We start from the raw sequence: 23647 nt of genomic DNA on the forward strand, positions 1-23647 counted from the left end.
TTAGTTACATGTTCTGTTACTATGAGGGTTTTAGTTGCATGTTCTGTTACTATGAGGGTTTTAGTTGCATGTTCTGTTACTATGAGGGTTTTAGTTGCATGTTCTGTTACTATGAGGGTTTTAGTTCCGTGTTCTGTTACTATGAGGGTTTTAGTTACGTGTTCTGTTACTATGAGGGTTTTAGTTACATGTTCTGTTACTATGAGGGTTTTAGTTACATGTTCTGTTACTATGAGGGTTTTAGTTGCATGTTCTGTTACTATGAGGGTTTTAGTTCCATGTTCTGTTACTATGAGGGTTTTAGTTACATGTTCTGTTACTATGAGGGTTTTAGTTACATGTTCTGTTACTATGAGGGTTTTAGTTACGTGTTCTGTAACTATGAGGGTTTTAGTTACGTGTTCTGTTACTATGAGGGTTTTAGTTACATGTTATGTTACTATGAGGGTTTTAGTTACGTGTTCTGTAACTATGAGGGTTTTAGTTACGTGTTCTGTTACTATGAGGGTTTTAGTTACATGTTCTGTTACTATGAGGGTTTTAGTTACATGTTCTGTTACTATGAGGGTTTTAGTTACATGTTCTGTTACTATGAGGGTTTTAGTTACATGTTCTGTTACTATGAGGGTTTTAGTTACGTGTTCTGTTACTATGAGGGTTTTAGTTACATGTTCTGTTTCTATGGGGGTTTTAGTTCTGTGTTCTGTTACTATAAGGGTTTTAGTTGCATGTTCTGTTACTATGAGGGTTTTAGTTACGTGTTCTGTTACTATGAGGGTTTTAGTTACCTGTTCTGTTTCTATGAGGGTTTTAGTTCCGTGTTATGTTACTATGGGGGGTTAGTTACATGTTCTGTTTCTATGAGGGTTTTAGTTGCATGTTCTGTTACTATGAGGGTTTTAGTTACATGTTCTGTTTCTATGAGGGTTTTAGTTACGTGTTCTGTTACTATGAGAGTTTTACTTACTTTTTCTGTTACTATGAGGGTTTTAGTTACGTGTTCTGTTTCTATGAGGGTTTTAGTTACATGTTCTGTTTCTATGAGGGTTTTAGTTACGTGTTCTGTTACTATGAGAGTTTTTCTTACTTTTTCTGTTACTATGAGAGTTTTAGCTACGTGTTCTGTTACTATGATAGTTTTAGTTCCATGTTCTGTTTCTATGAGGGTTTTAGTTACATGTTCTGTTACTATGAAGGTTTTAGTTACATGTTCTGTTAATATGAGGGTTTTAGTTCCATGTTCTGTTAATATGAGGGTTTTAGTTCCATGTTCTGTTAATATGAGGGTTTTAGTTCCATGTTCTGTTTCTATGAGGGTTTTAGTTACATGTCCTGTTAATATGAAGGTTTTAGTTCCATGTTCTGTTTCTATGAGGGTTTTAGTTACATGTTCTGTTACTATGAAGGTTTTAGTTACATGTTCTGTTAATATGAGGGTTTTAGTTCCATGTTCTGTTACTATGAGGGTTTTAGTTCCGTGTTCTGTTACTATGAGAGTTTTAGTTACATGTTCTGTTACTATGAGGGTTTTAGTTACTTGTTCTGTTACTATGAGGGTTTTAGTTACATGTTCTGTTACTATGAGGGTTTTAGTTACGTGTTCTGTTACTATGAGGGTTTTAGTTACATGTTCTGTTACTATGAGGGTTTTAGTTACGTGTTCTGTTACTATGAGAGTTTTAGTTACGTGTTCTGTTACTATGAGGGTTTTAGTTACATGTTCTGTTACTATGAGGGTTTCAGTAACATGTTATGTTACTATGAGGGTTTTAGTTACATGTTATGTTACTATGAGGGTTTTAGTTACATGTTCTGTTTCTATGGGGGTTTTAGTTCTGTGTTCTGTTACTATAAGGGTTTTAGTTCCGTGTTCTGTTACTATGAGGGTTTTAGTTACATGTTCTGTTACTACGAGGGTTTTAGTTCCGTGTTCTGTTACTATGAGGGTTTTAGTTCTGTGTTCTGTTACTATAAGGGTTTTAGTTCTGTGTTCTGTTACTATAAGGGTTTTAGTTCCGTGTTCTGTTACTATGAGGGTTTTAGTTCCGTGTTCTGTTACTATGAGGGTTTTAGTTCCGTGTTCTGTTTCTATGAGGGTTTTAGTTACATGTTCTGTTTCTATGAGGGTTTAGTTACATGTTCTGTAACTATGAGGGTTTTAGTTACATGTTATGTAACTATGAGGGTTTTAGTTCCGTGTTCTGTTACTATGAGAGTTTTAGTTACGTGTTCTGTTACTATGAGGGTTTTAGTTACATGTTATGTTACTATAAGGGTTTTAGTTACATGTTCTGTTACTATGAGGGTTTTAGTTACGTGTTCTGTTACTATGAGGGTTTTAGTTACGTGTTCTGTTACTATGAGGGTTTTAGTTCCATGTTCTGTTACTATGAGAGTTTTAGTTACATGTTCTGTTACTATGAGGGTTTTAGTTCCGTGTTCTGTTACTATGAGGGTTTTAGTTACATGTTCTGTTACTATGAGGGTTTTAGTTCCGTGTTCTGTTACTATGAGGGTTTTAGTTGCATGTTCTGTTACTATGAGGGTTTTAGTTCCGTGTTCTGTTACTATGAGGGTTTTAGTTACATGTTCTGTTACTATGAGGGTTTTAGTTACATGTTCTGTTACTATGAGAGTTTTACTTACTTTTCTGTTACTATGAGAGTTTTAGCTACGTGTTCTGTTACTATGATAGTTTTAGTTACTTGTTCTGTTACTATGAGGGTTTTAGTTACATGTTCTGTTACTATGAGGGTTTTAGTTACGTGTTCTGTTACTATGAGGGTTTTAGTTACATGTTCTGTTACTATGAGGGTTTTAGTTACGTGTTCTGTTACTATGAGAGTTTTAGTTACGTGTTCTGTTACTATGAGGGTTTTAGTTACATGTTCTGTTACTATGAGGGTTTTAGTTACATGTTATGTTACTATGAGGGTTTTAGTTACATGTTATGTTACTATGAGGGTTTTAGTTACATGTTCTGTTTCTATGGGGGTTTTAGTTCTGTGTTATGTTACTATAAGGGTTTTAGTTACATGTTATGTTACTATGAGAGTTTTAGTTACGTGTTCTGTTACTATGAGAGTTTTAGAGACCTGTTCTGTTACTATGAGGGTTTTAGTTACATGTTCTGTTACTATGAGGGTTTTAGTTACATGTTCTGACGTTCTTACGTCATCATGACTCAAAGAGAATCACCTGAACTACATGAAGTAAAACCTCAATGAAGATGTCACTGAGATGAACTGGATCACGCTGGTTGTCCCTTCAGATGCTGGACTGGCACCTGCAGCTGGACCAGTCTCAGCCCGAGCCCCTGAACCTGGTGGGTGAGGACGCTCTGAGACAAGACGTGAGGACGGTGGACGGCGCCGTGCACAAGGTCAGTGTGAGAAGGTCGAACCGACGCCGGAACAACTTCTGGTTTCACGTGCAGGAGGTTCTTCAGAAGCTGGACCGTCACCAGCAGGTTCTTCGCAGGATCCCCGAGGACAGGGGCGTGGACGGGGTCCCGCTCCCGGAGGACCAGCTGCAGGACATGAGCGAGCGGTGACTGAACATCAAGTATCTTCGTCAACAACACACTGAACGTTTCCCTTCGTTTCCAGGATGAACTTGGTTCCTGCGTCTTCCAGCGTCCACCTGGTCAAAATGGACTTCCTGGAGAAGAAACACCAGATGCAGGACTTCCTCTCCAGGGCCGAGTCCAAGCTCAAGTCCTGGATCATCAAGTACGGCCGCCAGGAGTCCGTGGAGCTGACGCTGCTGGACTACGTGGTACGAGCGCTTGAGGGTCTGAGTCTCAAACTGGACTTCATGACTCGTGTTGTTTCTCTGCAGGTCTTCGTGGACCAGCAGAGATTCTTCGACAACTACGAGGTTTTGTTCCAGTCTTTGAAACGAGCCGCGGAAGACTTTAGCAACAGTTCAGGTGAGACTTGCTGTCCAGGTGCAGCTTCACTAACCTTAGACCTTCATTTGAACCCCTTATGAGGGTCACTGTAACCAGGAGATCACATGAATCGATGGACGTTCTCCAGAACCTCAGTGTGAAGAAACACGTTGATTAAATGCAGCAGAATCTACATGGAAATTACCCACAATTCATTGGGGGTTTCAGATTCTAAAAACAGGTTCCCTCTGCTTGTCCGTCAACGCGTGAGAAGGTCCGGGGGCTACAGCGAAATGAGGTTCCTGGTCTCTGGGGCCCCGGTGGGGGAAACGACCCCATTTCCAGTGCTCCACTTCTGCAGGTCTCTGGTGCTCTGGTGCCTTCAGCCGCTGGAGGCTGAGCAGACGAGCGGGAAATCAGGGCGATCAGAAGATCGGTTGTCACCCCAGAAATGAAGCCCATCACTCAACCAGTGCGACTCACCGTAACCTTTTGTTTGGCAGGAGTGGACGAGGGCGTGCGCAGGTTCATGCGCGAGGTCGTGACCCAGTGGAGGAGTCTGTCCATGGAGGTGCGGAGCGTGAGGAGCATGTTGGACGAGGTGTTGTCCACCTGGCAGACGTACCGCTCCAGCGTGGCGTCCCTGCAGGCCTGGCTGGAGGACGCAGAGGAGGCTCTGGCTCGTCCCGAGGTCACGAGACGGGTAATCACCCCGTTTTCTGTCCCTTTTTTTTTACATCCTTTGTCGCTCGCGGGGATGAACCGTCTCCTCTCGTCGTTCACCGCAGGAGTTCTTCTCGAGCCCGTGGCCCGACCTTCACCGCGCCATGAACGACGCCGGAAGCTTCCTGATGGAGACGTGCGACGAGGACGTCTCCTCGGACCTCCGGCGACAGCTGCTGCTTCTCAACGGACGGTGGCGAGACCTCCTCGCTCAGGTGCAGGAGGTGCGCGAGGACGAGCTGGAGAAGCAGAGGAGCCATCATCTCGAGGCGGTGACGGCGCTCCAGGAGATGTTGGACGCAGCGGACGCCAAGCTCAGCGCCGGCGTCGTCGTGACTTTTGTGAACGTTAAGGCTTTTCTGAAGGACGTGGAGGTGAGAAGACGTGGTTCGCTCAGACAGGGAGGTCATGAGGTCGTGTCACGACATGTCAACGTGTTGAAATGTAGCGATACTAGTAGCTTGATCGAAACAGGAAGCCGACGCTAGCGATACTAGTAGCTTGATCGAAACAGGAAGCCGACGCTAGAGATACTAGTAGCTTGATCGAAACAGGAAGCCGACGCTAGCGATACTAGTAGCTTGATCGAAACAGGAAGCCGACGCTAGCGATACTAGTAGCTTGATCGAAACAGGAAGCCGACACTAGCGATACTAGTAGCTTGATCGAAACAGGAAGCCGACGCTAGCGATACTAGTAGCTTGATCGAAACAGGAAGCAGACGCTAGCGATACTAGTAGCTTGATCGAAACAGGAAGCTGACGCTAGCGATATTAGTAGCTTGATCGAAACAGGAAGCCGACGCTAGCGATACTAGTAGCTTGATCGAACAGGAAGCTGACGCTAGCGATACAAGTAGCTTGATCGAAACAGGAAGCAGACGCTAGCGATACTAGTAGCTTGATCGAAACAGGAAGTCGACACTAGAGATACTAGTAGCTTGATCCAAACAGGAAGCTGACGCTAGCGATACTAGTAGCTTGATCGAAACAGGAAGCCGACACTAGAGATACTAGTAGCTTGATCCAAACAGGAAGCTGACGCTAGCGATACTAGTAGCTTGATCGAAACAGGAAGCCGACGCTAGAGATACTAGTAGCTTGATCGAACAGGAAGCTGACGCTAGCGATACTAGTAGCTTGATCGAAACAGGAAGCCGACGCTAGAGATACTAGTAGCTTGATCGAAACAGGAAGCCGACGCTAGCGATACTAGTAGCTTGATCGAAACAGGAAGCCGACGCTAGGGGTACTAGTAGCTTGATCGAAACAGGAAGCCGACGCTAGCGATACTAGTAGCTTGATCGAACAGGAAGCCGACGCTAGTGATACTAGTAGCTTGATCGAACAGGAAGCCGACGCTAGAGATACTAGTAGCTTGATCGAAACAGGAAGCCGACGCTAGAGATACTAGTAGCTTGATCGAAACAGGAAGCCGACGCTAGAGATACTAGTAGCTTGATCGGAACAGGAAGCTGACGCTAGTGATACTAGTAGCTTGATCGAAACAGGAAGCCGACGCTAGCGATACTAGTAGCTTGATCGAAACAGGAAGCCGACGCTAGCGATACTAGTAGCTTGATCGAACAGGAAGCTGACGCTAGCGATACTAGTAGCTTGATCGAACAGGAAGCTGACGCTAGCGATATTAGTAGCTTGATCAAAACAGGAAGCGGACGCTAGCGATACTAGTAGCTTGATCCAAACAGGAAGCCGACGCTAGAGATACTAGTAGCTTGATCGAACAGGAAGCTGACGCTAGCGATACTAGTAGCTTGATCGAAACAGGAAGCCGACGCTAGCGATACTAGTAGCTTGATCCAAACAGGAAGCCGACGCTAGAGATACTAGTAGCTTGATCGAACAGGAAGCTGACGCTAGCGATACTAGTAGCTTGATCGAAACAGGAAGCCGAAGCTAGCGATACTAGTAGCTTGATCGAAACAGGAAGTCGACGCTAGCGATACTAGTAGCTTGATCGAAACAGGAAGCCGACGCTAGCGATACTAGTAGCTTGATCGAAACAGGAAGCCGACGCTAGCGATACTAGTAGCTTGATCGAACAGGAAGCCGACGCTAGAGATACTAGTAGCTTGATCGAAACAGGAAGCCGACGCTAGAGATACTAGTAGCTTGATTGAACAGGAAGCTGACGCTAGTGATACTAGTAGCTTGATCAAACAGGAAGCCGACGCTAGCGATACTAGTAGCTTGATCGAAACAGGAAGCCGACGCTAGCGATACTAGTAGCTTGATCGAACAGGAAGCTGACGCTAGCGATACTAGTAGCTTGATCGAACAGGAAGCTGACGCTAGCGATATTAGTAGCTTGATCGAAACAGGAAGCGGACGCTAGCGATACTAGTAGCTTGATCCAAACAGGAAGCCGACGCTAGAGATACTAGTAGCTTGATCGAACAGGAAGCTGACGCTAGCGATACTAGTAGCTTGATCGAAACAGGAAGCCGACGCTAGCGATACTAGTAGCTTGATCCAAACAGGAAGCCGACGCTAGAGATACTAGTAGCTTGATCGAACAGGAAGCTGACGCTAGCGATACTAGTAGCTTGATCGAACAGGAAGCCGACGCTAGCGATACTAGTAGCTTGATCGAAACAGGAAGCCGACGCTAGCGATACTAGTAGCTTGATCGAAACAGGAAGCTGATGCTAGCGATACTAGTAGCTTGATCGAAACAGGAAGCTGACGCTAGCGATACTAGTAACTTGATCGAACAGAAAGCCGACGCTAGCGATACTAGTAGCTTGATCGAAACAGGAAGCTGACGCTAGCGATATTAGTAGCTTGATCGAAACAGGAAGCCGACGCTAGCGATACTAGTAGCTTGATCGAAACAGGAAGCCGACGCTAGCGATACTAGTAGCTTGATCGAAACAGGAAGCCGACGCTAGTGATACTAGTAGCTTGATCGAAACAGGAAGCTGACGCTGATGATACTAGTAGCTTAAATCGAAACAGGAAGCTGACGCTGATGATACTAGTAGCTTAAATCGAAACAGGAAGCTGACTCTAGCGATACTAGTAGCTTGATCGAAACAGGAAGCTGACGCTGATGATACTAGTAGCTTAAATCGAAACAGGAAGCTGACGCTAGTGATACTAGTAGCTTGATCGAACAGGAAGCCGACGCTAGCGATATTAGTAGCTTGATCGAAACAGGAAGCCGACGCTAGCGATACTAGTAGCTTGATCGAAACAGGAAGCCGACGCTAGCGATACTAGTAGCTTGATCGAAACAGGAAGCCGACGCTAGCGATACTAGTAGCTTGATCGTAACAGGAAGCTGACGCTAGCGATACTAGTAGCTTGATCGTAACAGGAAGCTGACGCTAGCGATACTAGTAGCTTGATCGTAACAGGAAGCTGACGCTAGCGATACTAGTAGCTTGATCGAACAGGAAGCTGACGCTAGTGATACTAGTAGCTTGATCGAAACAGGAAGCCGACGCTAGCAATACTAGTAGCTTGATCGAAACAGGAAGCCGACGCTAGCGATACTAGTAGCTCGATCGAAACAGGAAGCCGACGCTAGCGATACTAGTAGCTTGAGCGAAACAGGAAGCCGACGCTAGCGATACTAGTAGCTTGATCGAAACAGGAAGCCGACGCTAGCGATACTAGTAGCTTGATCGAAACAGGAAGCCGACGCTAGCGATACTAGTAGCTTGATCGAAACAGGAAGCCGACGCTAGCTATACTAGTAGCTTGATCGAAACAGGAAGCTGACGCTAGCGATATTAGTAGCTTGATCGAAACAGGAAGCCGACGCTAGCGATACTAGTAGCTTGATCGAACAGGAAGCCGAAGCTAGCAAGCTAGCACATTAGCATTAGCTAACACGCGTTTTGACCTCTGATCCCGACATCGTTGTATCTTCTATTCGCTGTCCTCCATCACAGAATGTCAAGCAAAAGGTCGTCGCCATGGAAACCCAATACAAGTTGGCGGGCCGCAGCGCTCAGGTTCTCTCCAAGGTGGCGCCGCAGGACGAGGTCGCCAGGGTCGCGGCCACCATGGCGGCGGCGAAGAGTCGGCTGAGCAAGGTTCGGATTTGGAACCAGCAACCCTCCTGTGGTGGAAGCTGATCATGTGACCTGTGTGCAGCTGCTAGAACGATGTCCCGCCTTCCTGAGGGAAGGTCACGACCTTCTGCCGCTGCTGGAGGAGACGGAGAAGGTCATGGGCGTCTTCCATCAGAACCTGGAGCGAGCTCGCCTCCTCCTGGACCAGGACCAGGACCAGGACCAGGACCAGGACCTGGACCAGGACCAGGACCAGGTCCAGGAGCAGGTCTGGACCCGAACCCAAGACTCTTTCGTTTCTGAAGAACCTTCAATGAGATGTTGAACCGTTTGACTGAGACAATAGTTCATGGTTGTAAATGGATGTATTTTAAAAGATATACTTGTAGTACTACACTTATAAGAATATATATGTTATATATTTATAAGAAAATGGATATAATTTAAAAGATATACTTGTAGTACTACACTTATAAGAATATATGTTATATATTTATAAGAAAATGGATATAATTTAAAAGATATACTTGTAGTACTACACTTATAAGAATATATATTATATATATTTATAAGAAAATGGATGTATTTTAAAAGATATACTTGTAGTACTACACTTATAAGAATATATGTTATATATATTTATAAGAAAATGGATGTATTTTAGAAGATATACTTGTAGTACTACACTTATAAGAATATATGTTATATATTTATAAGAAAATGGATGTATTTTAAAAGATATACTTGTAGTACTACACTTATAAGAATATATGTTATATATATTTATAAGAAAATGGATGTATTTTAGAAGATATACTTGTAGTACTACACTTATAAGAATATATGTTATATATATTTATAAGAAAATGGATGTATTTTAGAAGATATACTTGTAGTACTACACTTATAAGAATATATGTTATATATTTATAAGAAAATGGAATATATATTATATATATTTATAAGAAAATGGATGTATTTTAAAAGATATACTTGTAGTACTACACTTATAAGAATATATATTATATATATTTATAAGAAAATGGATGTATTTTAAAAGATATACTTGTAGTACTACACTTATAAGAATATATAGTATATATATTTATAAGAAAATGGATGTATTTTAAAAGATATACTTGTAGTACTACACTTATAAGAATATATGTTATATATATTTATAAGAAAATGGATGTATTTTAAAAGATATACTTGTAGTACTACACTTATAAGAATATATATTATATATATTTATAAGAAAATGGATGTATTTTAAAAGATATACTTGTAGTACTACACTTATAAGAATATATATTATATATATTTATAAGAAAATGGATGTATTTTAAAAGATATACTTGTAGTACTACACTTATAAGAATATATATTATATATATTTATAAGAAAATGGATGTATTTTAAAAGATATACTTGTAGTACTACACTTATAAGAATATATGTTATATATTTATAAGAAAATGGATGTATTTTAAAAGATATACTTGTAGTACTACACTTATAAGAATATATATTATATATATTTATAAGAAAATGGATGTATTTAAAAATATATACTTGTAGTACTACACTTATAAGAATATATAGTATATATATTTATAAGAAAATGGATGTATTTTAAAAGATATACTTGTAGTACTACACTTATAAGAATATATATTATATATATTTATAAGAAAATGGATGTATTTTAAAAGATATACTTGTAGTACTACACTTATAAGAATATATGTTATATATTTATAAGAAAATGGATATATTTTAAAAGATATACTTGTAGTACTACACTTATAAGAATATATATTATATATATTTATAAGAAAATGGATGTATTTTAGAAGATAGACTTGTAGTACTACACTTATAAGAATATATATTATATATATTTATAAGAAAATGGATGTATTTTAGAAGATATACTTGTAGTACTACACTTATAAGAATATATATTATATATATTTATAAGAAAATGGATGTATTTTAAAAGATATACTTGTAGTACTACACTTATAAGAATATATATTATATATATTTATAAGAAAATGGATGTATTTTAAAAGATATACTTGTAGTACTACACTTATAAGAATATATGTTATATATTTATAAGAAAATGGATGTATTTTAAAAGATATACTTGTAGTACTACACTTATAAGAATATATATTATATATATTTATAAGAAAATGGATGTATTTTAGAAGATATACTTGTAGTACTACACTTATAAGAATATATATTATATATATTTATAAGAAAATGGATGTATATTTAAAGATATACTTGTAGTACTACACTTGTAAGAATATATGTTATATATTTATAAGAAAATGGATGTATTTTAGAAGATATACTTGTAGTACTACACTTATAAGAATATATATTATATATATTTATAAGAAAATGGATGTATTTTAAAAGATATACTTGTAGTACTACACTTATAAGAATATATATTATATATATTTATAAGAAAATGGATGTATTTTAAAAGATATACTTGTAGTACTACACTTATAAGAATATATGTTATATATTTATAAGAAAATGGATGTATTTTAAAAGATATACTTGTAGTACTACACTTATAAGAATATATGTTATATATTTATAAGAAAATGGATGTATTTTAAAAGATATACTTGTAGTACTACACTTATAAGAATATATGTTATATATATTTATAAGAAAATGGATGTATTTTAGAAGATATACTTGTAGTACTACACTTATAAGAATATATATTATATATATTTATAAGAAAATGGATGTATTTTAAAAGATATACTTGTAGTACTACACTTATAAGAATATATGTTATATATTTATAAGAAAATGGATATAATTAAAAGATATACTTGTAGTACTACACTTATAAGAATATATATTATATATATTTATAAGTAAATGGATGTATTTTAAAAGATATACTTGTAGTACTACACTTATAAGAATATATATTATATATATTTATAAGAAAATGGATATAATTTAAAAGATATACTTGTAGTACTACACTTATAAGAATATATGTTATATATTTATAAGAAAATGGATATAATTTAAAAGATATACTTGTAGTACTACACTTATAAGAATATATATTATATATATTTATAAGTAAATGGATGTATTTTAAAAGATATACTTGTAGTACTACACTTATAAGAATATATATTATATATATTTATAAGAAAATGGATATAATTTAAAAGATATACTTGTAGTACTACACTTATAAGAATATATATTATATATATTTATAAGAAAATGGATGTATTTTAAAAGATATACTTGTAGTACTACACTTATAAGAATATATGTTATATATTTATAAAATAATGGATGTATTTTAAAAGATATACTTGTAGTACTACACTTATAAGAATATATATTATATATATTTATAAGAAAATGGATGTATTTTAGAAGATATACTTGTAGTACTACACTTATAAGAATATATATTATATATATTTATAAGAAAATGGATGTATTTTAGAAGATATTCTTGTAGTACTACACTTATAAGAATATATATTATATATATTTATAAGAAAATGGATGTATTTTAGAAGATATACTTGTAGTACTACACTTATAAGAATATATATTATATATATTTATAAGAAAATGGATGTATTTTAGAAGATATACTTGTAGTACTACACTTATAAGAATATATGCTATATATTTATAAGAAAATGGATGTATTTTAAAAGATATACTTGTAGTACTACACTTATAAGAATATATGCTATATATTTATAAGTAAATGGATGTATTTTAGAAGATATACTTGTAGTACTACACTTATAAGAATATATGCTATATATTTATAAGAAAATGGATGTATTTTAGAAGATATACTTGTAGTACTACACTTATAAGAATATATATTATATATATTTATAAGAAAATGGATGTATTTTAGAAGATATACTTGTAGTACTACACTCATAAGAGTATATATTACACACATGTATAATATTGTAATACTAATATAATGTATCTGTGCTTCAGGAGCTTCTGACTCAAAGCTGCCACAGATGTTGGTCCATCATGGAGAAGAAGCTTCAGTTGCTGCAGCAGCTTCTGATCTCCAGTGAACATCTAGGAGGCTTTGATCTCAACTCACTGCAGGAGAGAGTCTTGGAGATCAAGGTGTCAGTGCAGGTGAGACGCCTGTTTGTGTTGTTTTTGTGTTGTTTTTGTTGACGTGTTTGTGTGGTGTTTGTGTTGTTTTTGTTGACGTGTTTGTGTGGTGTTTGTGTTGTGTTTGTTGACGTGTTTGTGTTGTTTTTTTGTGGTGTTTGTGTTGTTTTTGTTGACGTGTTTGTGTGGTGTATGTGTGGTGTTTGTGTGGTGTTTGTGTTGTTTTTGTTGACGTGTTTGTGTGGTGTTTGTGTTGTGTTTGTGTTGTGTTTGTGTTGTTTTGTTGACGTGTTTGTGTTGTTTTTGTGTGGTGTTTGTGTTGTTTTTGTTGACGTGTTTGTGTGGTGTTTGTTGACGTGTTTGTGTGGTGTTTGTGTTATTTTTGTGTGGTGTTTGTGTTGTTTTTGTTGACGTGTTTGTGTGGTGTTTGTGTTGTTTTTGTGTGGTGTTTGTGTTGTTTTTGTTGACGTGTTTGTGTGGTGTTTGTGTTGTTTTTGTTGACGTGTTTGTGTGGTGTTTGTGTTGTGTTTGTTGACGTGTTTGTGTTGTTTTTGTGTGGTGTTTGTGTTGTTTTTGTTGACGTGTTTGTGTGGTGTATGTGTGGTGTTTGTGTGGTGTTTGTGTTGTTTTTGTTGACGTGTTTGTGTGGTGTTTGTGTTGTGTTTGTGTTGTGTTTGTGTTGTTTTGTTGACGTGTTTGTGTTGTTTTTGTGTGGTGTTTGTGTTGTTTTTGTTGACGTGTTTGTGTGGTGTTTGTTGACGTGTTTGTGTGGTGTTTGTGTTGTTTTTGTGTGGTGTTTGTGTTGTTTTTGTTGACGTGTTTGTGTGGTGTTTGTGTTGTTTTTGTGTGGTGTTTGTGTTGTTTTTGTTGACGTGTTTGTGTGGTGTTTGTTGACGTGTTTGTGTTGTGTTTGTGTTGTTTTTGTTTACGTGTTTGTGTTGTTTTTGTGTGGTGTTTGTGTTGTGTTTGTTGATGTGTTTGTGTGTTGTTTGTGTGTCGTGTGTGTTGTTTGTGTCATGTTTGTGTGTTGTTTGTGTCGTGTGTGTCATGTTTGTGTCATGTTTGTGTGTTGTTTGTTTCATGTTTGTGTCATGTTTGTGTGTTGTTTGTTTCATGTTTGTGTGTTGTTTGTGTGTTGTTTGTTTCATGTTTGTGTGATGTTTGTGTGTTGTTTGTTTCATGTTTGTGTGTTGTTTGTGTGTTGTTTGTTTCATGTTTGTGTGATGTTTGTGTGTTGTTTGTGTGTCGTGTGTGTTGTTTGTGTGTCGTGTGTGTCATGTTTGTGTGTCGTGTGTGTCATGTTTGTGTGTGGTGTGTGTCATGTGTGTGTCGTGTGTGTCATGTTTGTGTGTGGTGTGTGTCATGTGTGTGTCATGTTTGTGTGTCGTGTGTGTCATGTGTGTGTGTGTGTGTGTGTGGTGTGTGTCATGTGTGTGGTATGTGTCATGTTTGTGTGTGGTGTGTGTCATGTGTGTGGTGTGTGTGGTGTGTGTCATGTGTGTGGTGTGTGTCATGTGTGTGTTGTGTGTGTCATGTGTTTGTGTGGTGTGTGTCATGTTTGTGTCATGTGTGTGTGGTGTGTGTCATGTTTGTGTGTGGTGTGTGTGGTGTGTGTCATGTTTGTGTGTCGTGTGTGTGGTGTGTGTGTCATGTGTGTTGTGTGTGTGTTGTGTGTGTCATGTGTGGTGTGTGTGGTGTGTGTGTCATGTGTGGTGTGTGTGTTGTGTGTGTCATGTGTGTGGTGTGTGTGTCATGTGTGTTGTGTGTGTGTTGTGTGTGTCATGTGTGGTGTGTGTGGTGTGTGTGTCATGTGTGGTGTGTGTGTCATGTGTGTTGTGTGTGTTGTGTGTGTCATGTGTGTTGTGTGTGTTGTGTGTGTCATGTGTGTTGTGTGTGTTGTGTGTCATGTGTGGTGTGTGTGTGGTGTGTGTGTGGTGTGTGTCATGTTTGTGTGGTGTGTGTGGTGTGTGTCATGTGTGTGGTGTGTGTGGTGTGTGTGTGGTGTGTGTCATGTGTGTGTTGTGTGTGTTGTGTGTGTCATGTGTGTGGTGTGTGTCATGTGTGTGGTGTGTGTGTGGTGTGTGTCATGTTTGTGTGTGTCATGTGTGTGGTGTGTGTCATGTGTGTGGTGTGTGTGTGGTGTGTGTCATGTTTGTGTGTGGTGTGTGTGTGGTGTGCGTCATGTGTGTGTCATGTGTGTCATGTGTGTCATGTGTGTCATGTGTGTGTCATGTGTGTCATGTGTGTCATGTGTGTCATGTGTGTCATGTGTGTGTTGTGTGTGTCATGTGTGTTGTGTGTTGCTCTGACACGTGTGCGTCTCAGACTCTCCACCAGGCGGCCGGCGAGCAGCGACAGCAGCACGAAGCCAACAAGAGCCTGAGGAGGAGGTTTGAAGAGTCCAGGCTGGATCTGGAGAAGGTTCTGGAAGAAGCTCACGCCTGCTGGACAGAAAGCGGCGCCGCCGACGACCTGCTGAACAAACACACGGTGAGAGTCTGTTTCCAAAGATGGATTCCCTGCAGAAGGTCAAAGGTCAACAAGCGACACGAACAGGAAGAAACGTGGATCTTTGAATCTTGAAGGACTTCTTCAAACATCTGGACCAGCGTGTTCTGAGCGTCTTCCTGAAGGCCTGCGACGAGCTGACGGACATCCTGCCTGAAGAGCAGCAGCAGGGGCTGCAGGAGACGGTCAGGAGGCTGCACAAGGACTGGAAGGTCAGAGGTCGCCGGTTGAAACGCTGATCACCTGTTATCAGCGACTGTGTAGAAGTTTTATCTATTTAATAAAATAAACATCAATAAAATAAGTATTAATAAAATAAACATCAATAAAATAAATATTAATAAAATAAACATCAATAAAATAAATATTATTAAAATAAATATTAATAAAATAAATATTAATAAAATAAACATGAATAAAATAAATATTAATAAAATAAATATTAATAAAATATACATGAATAAAATAAATATTAATAAAATAAATATTAATAAAATAAAGCATCAATAAAATAAAAATCAATAAAATAAATATTAATAAAATAAACATGAATAAAATAAATATTAATAAAATAAAGCATCAATAAAATAAACATGAATAAAATAAACATCAATAAAATAAACATCAATAAAATAAACATTTATAAAATAAATATTAATAAAATAAATATTAATAAAATAAACGTCAATAAAATAAATATTAATAAAATAAACATTAATAAAATAAATATTAATAAAATAAACATCAATAAAATAAATATTAATAAAATAAATATTAATAAAATAAACATCAATAAAATAAACATTAATAAAATAAACATCAATAAAATAAACATTAATAAAATAAACATTAATAAAATAAAGCATCAATAAAATAAACATCAATAAAATAAACATTAATAAAATAAACATCAATAAAATAAACATCAATAAAATAAACATCAATAAAATAAATATTAATAAAATAAATATTAATAAAATAAACATCAATAAAATAAACATTAATAAAATAAACATTAATAAAATAAAGCATCAATAAAATAAACATCAATAAAATAAACATTAATAAAATAAAGCATCAATAAAATAAACATCAATAAAATAAACATCAATAAAATAAACATTAATAAAATAAACATCAATAAAATAAACGTTAATAAAATAAACATCAATAAAATAAACATCAATAAAATAAACATCAATAAAATAAATATTAATAAAATAAATATTAATAAAATAAACATCAATAAAATAAACATTAATAAAATAAACATTAATAAAATAAAGCATCAATAAAATAAACATCAATAAAATAAACATTAATAAAATAAAGCATCAATAAAATAAACATCAATAAAATAAACATTAATAAAATAAACATCAATAAAATAAACATTAATAAAATAAAGCATCAATAAAATAAACATCAATAAAATAAACATTAATAAAATAAACATCAATAAAATAAACATTAATAAAATAAAGCATCAATAAAATAAACATCAATAAAATAAACATCAATAAAATAAACATTAATAACATAAACATCAATAAAATAAACATCAATAAAATAAACATCAATAAAATAAACATCAATAAAATAAACATCAATAAAATAAACATCAATAAAATAAATATTAATAAAATAAACATCAATAAAATAAACATTAATAAAATAAACATCAATAAAATAAACATCAATAAAATAAACATCAATAAAATAAATATTAATAAAATAAATATTAATAAAATAAACATCAATAAAATAAACATTAATAAAATAAACATTAATAAAATAAAGCATCAATAAAATAAACATCAATAAAATAAACATCAATAAAATAAACATTAATAACATAAACATCAATAAAATAAACATCAATAAAATAAACATTAATAAAATAAACATCAATAAAATAAACATCAATAAAATAAACATTAATAAAATAAACATCAATAAAATAAACATTAATAAAATAAATATTAATAAAATAAAAATGAATGAAATAAACATTAATAAAATAAACATCAATAAAATAAATATTAATAAAATAAACATCAATAAAATAAACATGAATGAAATAAACATGAATAAAATAAATATTAATAAAATAAACATCAATAAAATAAACATTAATAAAATAAATATTAATAAAATAAACATGAATAAAATAAACATGAATAAAATAAACATGAATAAAATAAACATTAATAAAATAAATATTAATAAAATAAACATGAATAAAATAAACATTAATAAAATAAACATGAATAAAATAAACATTAATAAAATAAATATTAATCAAATAAACATGAATAAAATAAACATTAATAAAATAAATATTAATCAAATAAACATGAATAAAATAAACATTAATAAAATAAATATTAATAAAATAAACATTAATAAAATAAACATTAATAAAATAAACATTAATAAAATAAATATTAATAAAATAAACATGAATAAAATAAACATTAATAAAATAAACATGAATAAAATAAACATTAATAAAATAAACATTAATAAAATAAATATGAATAACATAAACATGAATAAAATAAACATTAATAAAATAAACATTAATAAAATAAACATTAATAAAATAAACATTAATAAAATAAATATTAATAAAATAAACATTAATAAAATAAATATTAATAAAATAAACATCAATAAAATAAACATTAATAAAATAAACATGAATAAAATAAATATTAATAAAATAAACATCAATAAAATAAACATTAATAAAATAAACATCAATAAAATAAACATGAATAAAATAAACATCAATAAAATAAACATCAATAAAATAAACATTAATAAAATAAACATTAATAAAATAAACATCAATAAAATAAACATTAATAAAATAAATATCAATAAAATAAACATTAATTAAATAAACATTAATAAATGAAACATCAATAAAATAAACATTAATAAAATAAACATGAATAAAATAAATATTAATAAAATAAACATCAATAAAATAAACATCAATAAAATAAACATTAATAAAATAAACATCAATAAAATAAACATCAATAAAATAAACATCAATAAAATAAACATCAATAAAATAAAGCATCAATAAAATAAACATTAATAAAATAAACGTTAATAAAATAAACATCAATAAAATAAACATCAATAAATTAAACATTAATAAATTAAACATTAATAAAATAAACATCAATAAAATAAACGTTAATAAATTAAACATTAATAAAATAAACATCAATAAATTAAACATTAATAAATTAAACATTAATAAAATAAACATCAATAAAATAAACGTTAATAAATTAAACATCAATAAAATAAACATCAATAAAATAAACGTTAATAAATTAAACATTAATAAAATAAACATCAATAAAATAAACGTTAATAAATTAAACATTAATCAAATAAACATCAATAAAATAAACGTTAATAAATTAAACATCAATAAAATAAACATCAATAAAATAAACATAAATAAAACTAATAAGTATTTTGTTTAAACAGACGATCATCACAAACATCTTAGTCTAATTATTTGGATTCATATTGAAATCTTGTTTCAAGACGAATTAAAAAAACATAAAACAACAATAAACTATTATTATTATTTCCTCATTTAATCCTTAAAACGTTTTTTAAAGGAAATTATCGAGTTTTATTCTGTTCATCTTTTTTTTTGTGAATTAAATTTCTCCCACGTTATTGAATGCATCACAACTATTCCTACGTCATTGAACGCAACACCCTTGTCAGTAAATCCCACGTGTCTCTGGTTTGGACAGAAAACAGCGAAACAAACGTAAAGAGTATTTTCAGGTATTTAAACTACATTTGAACAACCGTTAGCTTCTGTGTTCGCGTCTCACTGTTGCTGCAACTTATGAAAACAACCTGAAAATACAATGACGAAAATAACAGTTTCGTGGTGAAAATCTACTGATATTATCGAAGTTTATTGTTGGTTTACTCGAGTGTTATCTTTATCTTTATCTTTACCTTTATCTTTACCTTTATCTTTACCTTTATCTTTATCTTTACCTTTATCTTTATCTTTACCTTTATCTTTATCTTTATCTTTACCTTTATCTTTATCTTTACCTTTATCTTTACCTTTATCTTTATCTTTACCTTTATCTTTATCTTTATCTTTACCTTTATCTTTATCTTTACCTTTATCTTTATCTTTACCTTAATCTTTATCTTTATCTTTACTTTTATCTTTACCTTTATCTTTATCTTTACCTTTATCTTTATCTTTACCTTAATCTTTACCTTTATCTTTACCTTTATCTTTACCTTTATCTTTATCTTTATCTTTACCTTTATCTTTACCTTTATCTTTACCTTTACCTTTATCTTTACCTTTATCTTTATCTTTACCTTTATCTTTATCTTAACCTTTATCTTTATCTTTACCTTTATTTTTATCTTTACCTTTATCTTACGTTATCTCTACCTATACCTATATAGTTATCTCTACCTATACCTATATATATATCTCTACCTATATATATATCTCTACCTATACCTATATATATATCTCTACCTATACCTATATAGTTATCTCTACCTATACCTATATATATATCTCTACCTATACCTATATAGTTATCTCTACCTATACCTATATATATATCTCTACCTATATATATATCTCTACCTATACCTATATATATATCTCTACCTATACCTATATATATATATCTCTACCTATACCTATATAGTTATCTCTACCTATACCTATATATATATCTCTACCTATACCTATATATATATCTCTACCTATACCTATATATATATATCTACCTATACCTATATATATATCTCTACCTATACCTATATATATATATCTACCTATACCTATATATATATCTCTACCTATACCTATATATATATCTCTACCTATACCTATATATATATATCTACCTATACCTATATATATATCTCTACCTATACCTATATATATATCTCTACCTATACCTATATATATATATCTACCTATACCTATATATATATCTCTACCTATACCTATATATATATCTCTACCTATACCTATATATATATCTCTACCTATACCTATATATATATCTCTACCTATACCTATATATATATATCTCTACCTATACCTATATATATATCTCTACCTATACCTATATATATATATCTACCTATACCTATATATATATCTCTACCTATACCTATATATATATCTCTACCTATACCTATATATATATCTCTACCTATACCTATATAGTTATCTCTACCTATATATATATCTCTACCTATACCTATATATATATCTCTACCTATACCTACATATATCTCTACCTATACCTATATAGTTATCTCTACCTATACCTATATATATATCTCTACCTATACCTATATAGTTATCTCTACCTATACCTATATATATATCTCTACCTATACCTATATATATATATCTACCTATACCTATATAGTTATCTCTACCTATACCTATATATATATATATATATATATATATATATATATATCTCTACCTATACCTATATATATATCTCTACCTATACCTATATATATATCTCTACCTATACCTATATATATATCTCTACCTATACCTATATATATATATCTCTACCTATACCTGTATATATATCTCTACCTATACCTATATATATATCTCTACCTATACCTATATATATATCTCTACCTATACCTACATATATATCTCTACCTATACCTATATATATATCTCTACCTATACCTATATAGTTATCTCTACCTATACCTATATAGTTATCTCTACCTATACCTATATATATATCTCTACCTATACCTATATATATATATCTCTACCTATACCTATATAGTTATCTCTACCTATACCTATATATATATCTCTACCTATACCTATATAGTTATCTCTACCTATACCTATATATATATCTCTACCTATATATATATCTCTACCTATACCTATATATATATCTCTACCTATACCTATATAGTTATCTCTACCTATACCTATATATATATATCTCTACCTATACCTATATAGTTATCTCTACCTATACCTATATATATATATCTCTACCTATATATATATCTCTACCTATACCTATATATATATCTCTACCTATACCTATATAGTTATCTCTACCTATACCTATATATATATCTACCTATACCTATATATATATCTCTACCTATACCTATATAGTTATCTCTACCTATACCTATATATATATATATCTCTACCTATACCTATATATATATCTCTACCTATACCTATATATATATCTCTACCTATACCTATATATATATCTCTACCTATACCTATATATATATCTCTACCTATACCTACATATATATCTCTACCTATACCTATATATATATCTCTACCTATACCTATATATATATCTCTACCTATACCTACATATATATCTCTACCTATACCTATATATATATCTTTACCTATACCTATATATATATCTCTACCTATACCTATATATATATCTCTACCTATACCTATATAGTTATCTCTACCTATACCTATATAGTTATCTCTACCTATACCTATATATATATCTCTACCTATACCTATATATATATCTCTACCTATACCTATATATATATCTCTACCTATACCTATATATATATCTCTACCTATACCTATATATATATCTCTACCTATACCTATATATATATCTCTACCTATACCTATATAGTTATCTCTACCTATACCTATATATATATATATCTCTACCTATACCTATATATATATCTCTACCTATACCTATATATATATCTCTACCTATACCTATATATATATCTCTACCTATACCTATATATATATCTCTACCTATACCTACATATATATCTCTACCTATACCTATATATATATCTCTACCTATACCTATATATATATCTCTACCTATACCTACATATATATCTCTACCTATACCTATATATATATCTTTACCTATACCTATATATATATCTCTACCTATACCTATATATATATCTCTACCTATACCTATATAGTTATCTCTACCTATACCTATATATATATCTCTACCTATACCTATATATATATCTCTACCTATACCTATATATATATCTCTACCTATACCTATATATATATCTCTACCTATACCTATATATATATCTCTACCTATACCTATATATATATCTCTACCTATACCTATATATATATATCTACCTATACCTATATATATATCTCTACCTATACCTATATATATATCTCTACCTATACCTATATATATATCTCTACCTATACCTATATATATATATCTACCTATACCTATATATATATCTCTACCTATACCTATATATATATATCTACCTATACCTATATATATATCTCTACCTATACCTATATATATATCTCTACCTATACCTATATATATATATCTACCTATACCTATATATATATCTCTACCTATACCTATATATATATCTCTACCTATACCTATATATATATATCTACCTATACCTATATATATATCTCTACCTATACCTATATATATATCTCTACCTATACCTATATATATATCTCTACCTATACCTATATATATATCTCTACCTATACCTATATATATATATCTCTACCTATACCTATATATATATCTCTACCTATACCTATATATATATATCTACCTATACCTATATATATATCTCTACCTATACCTATATATATATCTCTACCTATACCTATATATATATCTCTACCTATACCTATATATATATCTCTACCTATACCTATATATATATCTCTACCTATACCTATATATATATATCTACCTATACCTATATATATATCTCTACCTATACCTATATATATATATCTACCTATACCTATATATATATCTCTACCTATACCTATATATATATCTCTACCTATACCTATATATATATCTCTACCTATACCTATATTTATATCTCTACCTATACCTATATATATATCTCTACCTATACCTATATATATATCTCTACCTATACCTATATATATATCTCTACCTATACCTATATATATATCTCTACCTATACCTATATATATATCTCTACCTATACCTATATATATATCTCTACCTATACCTATATATATATCTCTACCTATACCTATATATATATCTCTACCTATACCTATATATATATCTCTACCTATACCTATATATATATATCTCTACCTATACCTATATATATATATCTCTACCTATACCTATATATATATCTCTACCTATACCTATATATATATATCTACCTATACCTATATATATATCTCTACCTATACC

General features: G+C 32.1%; 1 protein-coding gene across 1 annotated transcript in view; it reads left to right on the forward strand.

The window, feature by feature from the left end:
* syne1a (spectrin repeat containing, nuclear envelope 1a) overlaps positions 1 to 23647 on the forward strand; it is a 253359-nt gene that overhangs the window by 39408 nt on the left and 190304 nt on the right. The window contains 10 exon segments of the mRNA XM_087806340.1: positions 3272 to 3549; positions 3609 to 3777; positions 3841 to 3931; positions 4399 to 4595; positions 4681 to 4989; positions 8535 to 8678; positions 8740 to 8925; positions 12702 to 12851; positions 15156 to 15320; positions 15416 to 15550. Coding sequence (XP_087662466.1) covers positions 3272 to 3549; positions 3609 to 3777; positions 3841 to 3931; positions 4399 to 4595; positions 4681 to 4989; positions 8535 to 8678; positions 8740 to 8925; positions 12702 to 12851; positions 15156 to 15320; positions 15416 to 15550 — 1824 coding nt within the window.

Source organism: Callionymus lyra, chromosome 13 (assembly GCF_982586985.1).
Source record: "Callionymus lyra chromosome 13, fCalLyr1.hap1.1, whole genome shotgun sequence".
Taxonomy (NCBI): domain Eukaryota; kingdom Metazoa; phylum Chordata; class Actinopteri; order Syngnathiformes; family Callionymidae; genus Callionymus; species Callionymus lyra.